The sequence below is a fragment of the Nothobranchius furzeri genome, chromosome 13, assembly GCF_043380555.1.
Source record: "Nothobranchius furzeri strain GRZ-AD chromosome 13, NfurGRZ-RIMD1, whole genome shotgun sequence".
NCBI classification, from domain to species: Eukaryota; Metazoa; Chordata; class Actinopteri; order Cyprinodontiformes; family Nothobranchiidae; genus Nothobranchius; species Nothobranchius furzeri.
The window spans coordinates 63,849,942-63,861,867 of record NC_091753.1 but is presented as its reverse complement, the minus strand read 5'-3'; the positions used below and the strand labels follow the sequence as shown (position 1 = coordinate 63,861,867).

General features: G+C 41.5%; 1 protein-coding gene across 3 annotated transcripts; it reads left to right on the top strand.

Annotated features, from left to right (window-relative positions):
- Positions 1-6,690: 6,690 nt before the first annotated feature.
- On the top strand, positions 6,691-11,053 carry lpar5b (lysophosphatidic acid receptor 5b). Of its 3 annotated transcripts, none has more exons than XM_054733798.2 (2): positions 6,691-7,781; positions 10,916-11,045. In XM_054733798.2, the coding sequence occupies exon 1, from the start codon at positions 6,817-6,819 to the stop codon at positions 7,732-7,734; it is 918 nt and encodes a 305-aa protein (XP_054589773.2). In that variant the 5' UTR covers positions 6,691-6,816; the 3' UTR covers positions 7,735-7,781; positions 10,916-11,045. The 3 variants fall into 3 exon arrangements, with proteins under 3 accessions (XP_054589773.2, XP_054589774.2, XP_015831029.3); XM_054733799.2 differs by having other exon boundaries at positions 6,691-7,772; positions 10,916-11,044; XM_015975543.3 differs by having other exon boundaries at positions 6,695-7,698; positions 10,916-11,053.
- Positions 11,054-11,926: the final 873 nt, after the last annotated feature.

The following is an 11,926-nucleotide window of genomic DNA, read 5'->3' as shown; positions in this document are numbered from 1 at the left end:
TGAATCTTTGGCTGATTAGCGCTTGTTCCTGTCTCCAACACTGTATTGCATCCATGAGCCTGTCCGAGGAACAGTCCAGAATCTAATATCCTCTTCAGCTCAGAAAGCTCCTATAAAGACATCTGATTACGCACAAACAGGTGACCTGTCAACCGTTGGATCTGTTCAGGTTTACATAGACAATCTTTAAATTTAGAAATGGCTACAGATATAAATGAATGCAGTAAAATTAAATACATTGTAATTAAATATTCATTCGACTACCACCCGTCACACACTGCACCCAAACCTTTTGGCCACTTGCACAAGTGGTGAGCCCATGGGTAGGGGGACCCATGTTTCCTCTTTGGGCTGTGCCCTACCGGGCTCCATGGGTGAAAGCCAGGCCACCAGTCGCTCGCCAACGTACCCCACCTCCATGCCTGGCTCCAGAGGGGGGCCCCGGTGTCCTGCGTCTGGGCGAGGGAATACAGTTTCCATTTATGTTTTTCTTCATAATGTTGGGGTTATTAGGTGAACGAATAATTTGTAAGCTTTTGCTTACTTTTTGGATTCTTCAATAAATTCGTAAATATAGAAATATTTATCGATTTATTCATTAATTTGGATATCAAAGATATCTACGGGGCACCATCCCATTCTAATTAGAAAGGGAAATGAATCCAAAATTATTATCAGTCTGTCTGAAGTTCGTAGATCCGTTTAGGAGCAGAGATTTTCAGTCAACACACACAAAGTCGCTTGACAGAACTTAATTGAATTTAACAACATTTATTAGCCAACTTATTTTATCAAATGAATAACAAATGATGAATAAAAATGGAGTATGTTGTGTATGTATGAAGGGGTCAAAATGTAGGCTTTGGCCCAAGATGGTTGGTCCTTGGTCTGGCTGAAGGTGTGTGTGTGTGTGTGTGTTCTTTGTTCATCTGACCACAAGGATCAACTCTGGAACGTGTAGGAGTGTAAGCTGAGCTGACTTTCTCCTCAGTGATGTGTCCTGAAAAGTTTCCTCAAACTTTCAGTTAGTGGCTTAACTTTCTAAAGCTTGAAACAATGATGTGGCAAACTTTCATTTCACAGCAACTTACTCAAAGGCAAATGAGAATATCTTAACAAGAGTCTGTCAGCCTGGCCACAGCTGACAGACATCGACCCAGATATTAAATAATCAAAGAAACAAAAACAGCTTACTCTTTAAAATGCTCCATGTGGCGTATTTTGGTAAGAAGAGAAAAACCGTCTGGTAATTTGAAGCAATCGTGCGGTCTGATCGCTTATTCTGAGCTTATTAGAAGAAACGGAAGAAGAAGTTAGAAAAAAACAAAAGCTTGCGAGAGCGAACCAAGGCGTCCCTTTTGTGTTCGCGCTGCAGGTCAGATGGTTTCTCCGTTGCTTCTCCGCAGTTTGGCGTCGTCCACTCCGACAGCCAGGCCTCGCACGCTGTCCGGTGGGCAACCGAGTGCGTCTTCACGGCCAGTGGAACTCTGGACAAAAGACGATAAGTTTCACTTTTGTCTCCCTTTTATAGGCTCTGGCGGTTCGCGGGCTGAGACTGTTGTGGGTTCTGCGCATGTACAGAACCCGTGCTCCGCCTTAGCGGTGACGTCATCACATTGCTTCCGGGCGCAAAACATCATGGGAAATGAGGTGTCTCTTGGTGCTGATGTTTGAAGATGCTTTTCAAAGCAATTTAGCACAGTCTTTTGGAGAAAATCACTGCACAGTAATTTCCTCATGAGGGTGGAACCTCAACAATAAGGAGTCTTTGGGTTACACTTTGATCACTCACCTAGGACCTGTTTGCCATGGCTGACCCTACCAGAGACATAAAGCCTCAGAAAACTTAGCTGCGAGGATCATTGGGACAATCAACCCCCTCCAGCACAGTAAGGTGGTAGCTCAGTGCAACATACACAAAGGCCAAGCATTTACATAAAAAAGGACCAGAATTTCACTTTTAATGACCAGACACAAACTGCATCACACATCCAGGGAGGCATCACATCTGTCTGGCCTCCAACCAAGGACAGCAAGGATCTACGACCTTGCAGCCAAATAAGGGAGCCATAATAAGTGCTTTTCCTAGCTCGCTTGTCTTTGCTGGAACAAAAGTCTCGTGCAGAAGACGAGACTTTCACTCTGAATAAAGTTTATTTCCCTGGCTGACATAAATTACTTTAAAACTTTATATAATGAAATGTGTTGAATGAACAGTGTTTTAATTATGTGTGTATTAATCAATGATGTAATAAAATGAATATTTTTTTCTGCAATGATTCATTTCAGATCTTAAACTACACCAGATCAGTGTTTGTTGATTTAACAAGTTAATCTCAGTATATGCACACCTCCTAATAATTGTTAAATCAATGTTATAACATTCACTTCACATTCATGTGTAATAACATTTTCACTTCACACTAAGAGTTTACCTCTCTGAGTGTCTGACAGAAGGAATGACTTTCTGGGGACTATAATGGCCTTTAAAATTTGTCAAATTCTGATTTGTCTACAATTTGTAAACAACGTTTGATTAATACAGGAATCACTTCCTGGTTCACTTGGTTCGGCCAACCAGTGAGCAAGCATTTGAGACCATCCTCTCATTTGACACCAAGGTCAAAGCCTCTCTGCAACACTCACAGGTGATATCAGACAATGGCTTTTTTAAGAGCCACCCAACATGTCAGACGGGGAACGTTTAACCTGGTTGCGTCTCATGGCCGGTGAAATCTGAATTGAAAGGGAGCCACGACTTTTAGGATTCCTATGGACACAAGGCCCGGTAACCTTTTGTCCGGACCGCGGAGAGAGACAGTCACACAAGGGTGTGTGGACTCTGCACGATTGTGTCAGATGGTTTTATTAACAAAACTCTAGCTTATCAATCATGCAGCCGATCTGAATTTACCGCCCAGACTCCACAAGCTCTCTGAGAAACTCACAGGGTTTTGCTGAACATCTAGCTTCCATTCTATCATTTCATTCATCATCTGTTATCAGTATAACATCATTTAGTTCTGAAAAATAGAATAAAAATTATTTTTTATAAACTATATTCTTGACTCTGTCTGGATTAATGTGAAGTGTGTGTTCCCTGTATAAGTCAAAGAAACTAAAGTCTTCTGATTAAACATTCAAAAACCAATCAGATGTTCACATTTATCTGGAATATAACATCTTGTTGATCATTTAGTAACTATTGAGCCAATCCTTACCACTACACCAGGGAGGAGTAATATAATTTTTAAAGTTTACATTTTTTGTTCTTGTGAACCTGTGACGTTTAACTTGAAGGCACTATCTGAAAAAATGTGTCTTCTTCTTCTTTTTCCAGCAACCAGTGCGTATTGACGATGATATCTCTTATCAAAACACGTACAGAGGGACAACCCCATGGAGCAGCGTTAAATCCGCTGCATCCTGATGCCAACAAATATGCATTTGCTTTACGGGCCACAAGAGCACACTTCATTGTGAGTCCTGCTGTTGCAGAAATGGAAATTTTAATGAAGTGAGCACAAAAATGGCTTTCTCCCCTTTTTTTTTCCTTGAAAGGGGAGAGAATGACACTTTACCTACACTACCCAAAAATGGTCCAATGATCTTATTAAAGATAGAGGTACAACCCCCACCAAGTACTTTCATGACTCCATCCTCCATGCACTGTAAAAACCATCTAAAGGAAGGTTCAGAGGTGAACTAAGGTAGGTGACTTTAGGCCTCAAGTGTCATGCTCTGTGTCCCTCTGTCCCCAGCCTCCTCCAGGTTCTCCTCCAGGTTCTCCTCCAGGTTCTCCTCTTATGTCCCATGATTATTCCCTCCTGCTTAGTTCTTTCCACATTTAGTTTACTGAATGCACCTGCCTTCCCTCCAGATCACTCACACCTGTCACCTGTTTCCCTGATCACCTCCCTCTGTGTTTAAAAGCCCTGTCTTGTCCCTCCGTGTTTGTCGGTCCATCGTTGTGTCTACGTTGTTCTGTTCCCTCCTGAGTTTTGCCCGAGTCAGTGCTCAGTTGTGAGCTTCTGCTTTTGTTTTTGGATGGCTCGATCAAGCCTCCTCCTTTAAGTAAAGGATTTACTTATTTACATCTGCTCCTGTCTAGTGTGTTCTGCGTTTTTGGGTCCTAACCTCCTGCTCGGCGTGACACTCAAGACACCAGAAGTACTTAAAATATCACTAAACAGACAGCAAAACCATCTCTTCCCTTGTGCTGTCATTTTCTGCTGAATGAGTTGAATCTGTACAAATGGGAAAAACCAAAAAATAAATAAAAACTTCAAGTAATGTACTGGGCAGCATGGTGGCGCAGTGGTCAGCACTGTTGCCTTGCAGCAGGAAGGTTGCAGGTTTGAAACTCGGCTGCGGCCTTTCTGCGTGGAGTTGCGTGTTCTCCCCATGCATCCGTGGGTTTCCTCCGGGTACTCCGCTTTCCCCACAGATCACATTATTTATGACCTATAGGTTATAAATTGTAAGTCGCTTTGGATAAACGTGTCTGCTAAATAAATAAACATAAACATAATAAATTGGATGTTTGAGTTGCACCTCAAAACCACAAACCATAATGAAACTCACATGGCTAAAGATAACTCCCCTTCCTGTGGCTACAACAAAAGCACTGTAAAAAGCCTGTCTCAGAGTTATGGCAAGCCAATTTATGACCTTCAAATCAGATGCCCATTGTTTAATTCTTGAAGACAAAGTGAACTTTTCTAATATCAAGAATAAGTTCCATTATTACCTTATTAATGGTTCTGCCAGTGGATTATAGTTTTTTTTTATCAGTCATAGAAATGTGCATAGATGACTAGGGAGTAATCCCAGATATTTAATGTACTAAGCAGGATGCTTCTCCCTAACATATGTCAGGCAGCTTTATTTATAAAGAACAGTATCAGCAGAAAATTCTAGAGGTTTCCGGTGCAAGAGAGCAGCAAAAACACACAACAGTAAAATTTAGCACAGCCGCCCATGTTTTACGATGGCTTTTCTCTCTTTTCATTATATTTGTTCAGCACCTTGGGTATCCGTGAAAGTAGTAGAAGGTTCTATACAAATACATCTAGATTTACTGAATGATTTAAATTCAACATGAGAACGTGAAACTGCAGATTTTAAACAGGCACAGGGGAACCTTTTCCCCAGAGTTGACTGGGGAAGACAGCGGTGTCACTCCCTCCAGGAAATACACCGCATCATAGTTCTTCATTCACTGATGGTTTCACCGCGTGACAGCACTCAATTAACACCATAGTAAGTAGATTTTAAAAATAAAGTGTAAAAAATAAAACAGTGGGGGTGGGGGTGGGGGGACTAATCTGGGAAAATGGGGTACCAGTTCCTTTGATTCGGGCTGTTAGGTCCCTGTATGACCGGTCGAGCTTGTTTAGTAAGTACATTTTATTTCTACAGCACTTATCACAGACATAGAATCACAAAGTGCTTCACATAGATCAAAAGAAAATAAAACAAAGTCTTAAAATCATAAGGATCTCAAAACAGAATTAGATTACTATCAGAAAAAATAAAGTCATAAAATTATAAATTTTCGTAAACAGATGAAAGATTAAAATTTTGAGCTAAAAGTAAGAAAATAAAAGGTTTAGTTAAAAGCAGCTTTAAATAAAAGGGTCTTTAGCTGTTAGTGTCCAGACTGTCGATCCTACGTAAGGATAAAGGAAGATCATTCCAGAGTCGGGGTGCAACAGTCTGGAAGGAGCGATCGGGATAGCGCTGAGTCTGAGGGAGCAGACGCTAACGTTGATGGGAAGTTAAGACTGCCAAACGTTTGTTGCTGAGGTGTTAGTTTGCAACGTTGCTCCAGTGATTCATCACAATAAAATAAAAGCTGAAACCTGTGAGGGTTTTAGCTCAGGAGTGTCCAAAATGCAGTCCGTGGGCCATCATGGTTCTGTCTGGCCATTAGCTGCAAATACGAAATGATAGAGTTTTGTCCTACTATTATGTGCTGATCATCAAACAAAGCATGTGGTTAAACCCACAAATCTTTTTAATGTTGTAAATGATCGGTACAGTAAAAACTATTTGTCTTTTAACAACCTTTTTATTTCTTTGAACTTAATTTCCTGCGAAACTGATCCACAAATCTTCTTCGACTTTCCTCAGAAAGCATCATTCATAAAACCTGACTAATTACAGCAAACACGATCAAAGAAAGCGTAAACAAGATGCAGCTCTTGTCCAGACTGAAATCTCTTCTCAGGACATCACCGCTGATTGATCAGATGCAGAGAATTTGATGTTTCTTGTTTATTAAGAATGAGACCCTTTAAGTGTTTTGTATCTTGAAAAAGTTGCAGCAAACTTTCTGCTATAAAAAATACTTTGTTTTTGTTTTCAGTAGATATGTGCTTTATTAATTATTATGATTAACCAGTGGGCTTCACCTCCAATCTAACACCAAAAGTGTGTAAGAGTACAACAGAATGTCAGTGACTGAAACCTTCAGAGCATTTTAAGGTTGCATGAGGCCCCCAAAGATAAAGATTCAGATACCAGAGAGAATCAATAGCAGCTGAAGTAATCATTCAGAGAGACAGAAGAGGATACAGTACTATCTGAAAATAGTAAAAAGCAACCAACAAAACCTTCCGTGACTGGAGACTCCCACACAGTCTCTGTTTCACCCACGCTCTGTAACGTTCAAAGCCTTCCTCTTACCAACAGCGGCTTCCTGTTTATGAACTTCCTACTGCGCGCTGATGAAGCAGAGACCGTGCCACTTCTGCTTTCCACTCACAACACCTGCTAAACATAAACTCAAGAGCAAATAGAACAGAGCAAGGCATGATGAACCTGGTCTACGCTCTAATTTATGGATCTATTATCATTCTTGGTCTGCCACTCAACGTCGTGTCTCTATGGATTCTGCTTCGTAACTATGGCTGCACATCTCCCATTGCTGTCTTCATGGTCAACCTGGTGATTTCAGACCTATTACTCATCATTTCCCTGTCCATGAGGGTCTACTATTACGTTAAAGGAGCCTGGCTTCTCGGCAGCATGGCATGCATCTGCTTCACGATGCTTTTCCGCAACAACATCCGCACAAGCTCCATCTTCATCACCTTCATCAGCGTGGACCGGCTGCTGGCTGTGGTTTATCCTCTGAGGTCACGACATCTTCGAACCACGTCCAAAGCTGTGAGAGGAGTTGTAATTGTTTGGCTGGTTGTGTTGATGGTGAATGTCCCCGAGAGCGTGGGATACTTCAGAGACATAAATGAAACAAACTGTGATGAATTTGAAACTCCGAAGACGCTGCTCAACTCTAAAAACAGCACTCTGAAATATGACAAACTGAAAATGGCAACTGGTTATTTTCAGCTTGTGTTGCTGCTCACCTTGCTGGTGGTCAACATCGTGTCCACAGTGATGGTGTCCTGGACGCTCAACAGGCGTTTGAACGAGTCTGCCAAGGTCAACAACAAAATGAATGTCATGCTGATTTTTGCCATGAACTTGATGATGTTCATCGTCTTCTTCTTGCCCGTGTCCCTAATTGTTATTTTTGATCACCTGAGACCTCTGTTAAGCTGCCTGGCTAGTGTGAACTGCTGTGTGGATCCACTGTTGTACTACTTTTCATTTGATGGATTCTGGAAGAAGAAAGAGGACGGGGAAGTATCACTCGCAAGACACGAGTCGGGGAACACGAAGCACAGAGAGGTAGAACTACACAGGAAGTCCTCGGGCATTACATGAAACTCTTCGGCTGCGGACAGTGTGTTACATTTTACTCCGTAAGAAAGGTTTGACTGGATTTTATCTGACACCAGAATCATTCTTGTTATTGTGAAGATAACACACAAGCCGCAGCAAAGTTACCTAGTTAATGTTACAGAACTTGACTTAAAGCTGTTATACTGATGATTCATTTGTTTTGTGCTGCTACCATTGAGAGAATTATGCTCTGAAGTTGACTGCCAAGTCGGAAAAAGTTGTTTTGTAAATATTTTATATGCCATCACTCTGAAATATGACGTGTGCGTTAAAAAAGTCAGCTAAACAAGCCTTTAACCAACATGTACACTCGTGATTTATTCTTTATTTCGTGTTATTTTTTAACATTAAAATGATCTACCCCTTCACTGGTGCTGTTTTAGTAGTTTTGCGTTGCCGAGTTCTTACGCTTACCTAACTGGTCCATCAACCGAGTCACTTCCATTCCAGGTTTAACTCAGCAGCTCTTAAGTGAGTTGGAGCTCTCAGCCTGGTTTTGTTGGATACGATCTTATTTGTATGCAAAAAGCAGTTCTTCTCGTAAATAAAGTCTGTAAGGCTGTGGCTGGCCAGATATTGCTTTTACTGTGACCCATCTAAAATTAAAGCCCTGTATGGAGGCGCTTTCCTACCTCAGGCAGCGCCATATATGTTTAATGTGACCTTTACTTGTGACCTCTACAGGAGGAAGTTAATGATGAGACTAAAATGGGGACAGAAGTCCTTCTCACAGCCTCAACAAGGTGTTGACTTCTCCCTGCATTTCCCTGCTGTTACCATTAGTGCTGGCATACTTACTCTGTGTTGAACGTGTCAGATTAAAATAAACTCCATTGTGCATCAAACCCAGTCAGCAGAGAGGAAAAGTCAGTGGGATGGTCTGTTGTGTTGTACAAGACAAGTCAGGTCTGATTCATGTCCTTGAGAGGCACATCTGAATAACGTTTCTAATCAGTCAATATGATAAATATTGAACACACCCTGTTCAGGTACATTAGGAAGATTTGAAACCCTCTGGGATTAATTTGTGATTAATCGTGACTTAACTATGGACACTCAAGAACAATCAAGACTAAGTACTATAATAATAGACAGGTCTATGCAACTAATGATGATGTCATTTGCCAAATTAGACCAGTGTTTGTCATATTTAGTAGTTGTCTTAGGTCAGCAGTTCCCAACCTTCTTTCCTTAAAGACCCCTTGTCTGTGCCCAAGTCAAGCGAGGACACACACACACACACACACACACACACACACACACATGTCTGTCTTTCTGTCTTAGTGAGGATCCTCCATTGACTTCCATTCATGTTTGTGACTGCACTATACCTAACCCATACCCTAACCCTAACCAGTGCTGTTTTATTCCGATACCTAACCTTAACTAAAACTTCATTCACACCATACCACTAAAACTAACTGGTGAGCTTCTAAAAAAGTGAGTACCACAAAAATGTTCTCACTGTGTGGGGAAATTAGTGAAAATGGTCCTCAGTATGCAGGAATTACAAGAACACACACACACCCATCTCCTACCCACATTCACACAATAAAATGGATTACTTACCAACTTTGAACATACAGAATTATAACTCTTATACAACGTTCTGATTGTACTACTGGGTGTATTATTGGAATTTTACAATTAAATGTAGTTTTTACAAATATAATCCCGGTAACCTCACAACTTCAGCTCAGACTAAACTTTAGAGACTCCTGTAATCTTGTGGGAATCCCTTTTTTTTTGGGGGGGGGGGGGGGGGGGGGGGGGTTGTCGCGAATTCCAGGTTGGGAACCGCTGTTCTAGATTGACATTTTCTATAGGTTGGTGGCAACACCTGCTGGTGAGTGTCCTATAAAACAATCTATCTGATAGGTACATTGATTTTTCTCCCTTCCTGTTCAGTTATGAACAGGGTTTTGAAAATACGTACATAATATTTATTTTTTACACCATTCAGTCTTGTCTATGCAGACAAAACCGCTTTGAATTCTGTCATGTAGCGGTGATTTACACATGGACCTACACAAGCCTAGCCTGGCCCGCCAGACTCCTGCTCTGTTTCTGCACAGAGAAAGGGTCTGGGAACTCTCCTATTCAAATAACTCCACCCCTGAGGATTCTAACCGAGCCAATCAGCGCTGAGCAGCGTACATCACACACCACAACGCCGAGTTTGTCATAAACATGGCGACAGAAGCGAAGTTCGCTGCAGCTCTTTCCTCTGGTCTAAATGACTTGGACAAGCGCTAAAAGCCTTTCTTCTAAAGGCAGATGTTCGCGCCGTTGCCAGACGCCATTTTTGACTACAGCTAAAAAACTACAGCATCGCGGGGTACAGTCTGCATTTCCGTCTTTTTTCTGATTGGTTATTTTTGAGCTGGCTAGTCCCGCCTCTCATGAGCCTCTCTGCCTGTGAGTTACCAAACTCTCTCTGTGCAGAATGAAACAGAGGACGATTCTGGCAGGCCAGGCTAGCACAAACCTATAGTTTATCACATTCTCAGCACACAACCCTTTAGCCCTGAATCAGATGAAGTCAAATAGAATTTTTTTGAGTGGAAACTTGATTAAACATCACTTAAAGATGTTTCATATGATAACAAAATTTTGTTGAAGCCAGCTATGTTGTATTAATTGTCTGAATTTTCTGAATTGTGAACAAGGATCTGTTAAAGCAATCACCATGGTAACAAAGACTCATAACCTGCTATTGAGTTTCATGAACAGGCAAGTTAGCCTAGAAATCTAGACAGACCGCAGCAAAAGCAAGATGATTTTGCTCTTCATGTTGGTCTACCCACGCTCCATTAGAACCTCATCAGACCCAACCAGTGTTGTGTTTCGGTTTGGTGCTAAGTTAAAACTTTAGCATTGTTACGTCCCCGACATGAGATGGTAAAATGTAAAGGATGGGGATAACATAAAAACCGGACAGTGGATATTAAAAGTGTTTTATTGTTATAAAAAGGTTCTAAAAATGAGCAAACACTTTTAATATCCACTGTCCGGTTTTTATGTTATCCCCATCCTTCACACTTTACCATCTCATGTCGGGGACGTAACATAAATAGGGGCTCGTCCGGGATTTTTTAACAGACCGTGTTGGAATGTACAATCCCTGGTGGTGGAATTTTAATGGTGTTTTATTTGTTTCAAGGTTTTAAACAACAGATGGCTTCATGGATGACTGGCGGGTGCTTCTGGAGGCCCAGCTCCCACTGGAGGATCCACTGCTGGATGGCCTCTCAGAAGCTTCGAGCCTGATCCAGCCCAAGGAGAGGAGGATAAAAGACGTGGATCCAGAGATGACCCCTACAGGCAGGCTCAGGTGTTGCACCTAGCGGGTTAGCGTTGGTGGTTTATTGTCGTAAAAGATACAGCGTAATTGGAGTGCCACTCCCTTTGGTGCAAATTGTAAAACAATACTGGAAAATTATACCGAACAAAACAAGTGTAAAATCAACAGTAGTATTTACTAATATATAGAAAGAGTAGCATCATTTATGATGCAAATCTACAAAAAGCAGAATCCCCATCCTCAGGCCACCAAAACAGATCTCCTCAACACCTTGCTGGCACCTAGAAATCCTGTCCATAAAAGTTATGCGCAGAATCGGCTACAAAGGGCAGCCTTGGAAGAGTCCAACTCTCACTAGGAATGAGTCTGATTCACCGCCTGTCGTACGGACCAAGCTCTGGCACCAGTCATGCAGGGACTAAGAGTTCCGACAGGCTGAGAGGATAAAATTAGAAGTGGTGGTACTGCATACCTGTGAGGACCGGCGCACTTAAAGCACAGTTTGTAATGATATTGCTCAAAAAGACAATGCAATGTTCAGTAATTCTGAGTAACAAGTTCTGCTTTTAACCTTGTCAAAAAATGTGGTCCACTTCTGTAGCAGCTGTGGTTCACTGAAGTCCGTAGACAGGAGTCAACTCAGTTGCTAATCCCTTATTTTCTAGGTACTTGTCTTCAACATTATACCAATCTCACTCAAACCTGTCCATCCACTTTACATCAGCACAGAACTATTCACTTTCCTTATCAAGTCCCTTTTATGCTAGTTGAACAAATATAAAAGAATTTGAATACTATAGCTGCACAGGTTCAACAAAATAACAGCTGCAACTTATAAAAGGGTATTTTGAAGACCCATTCTTGATTCTC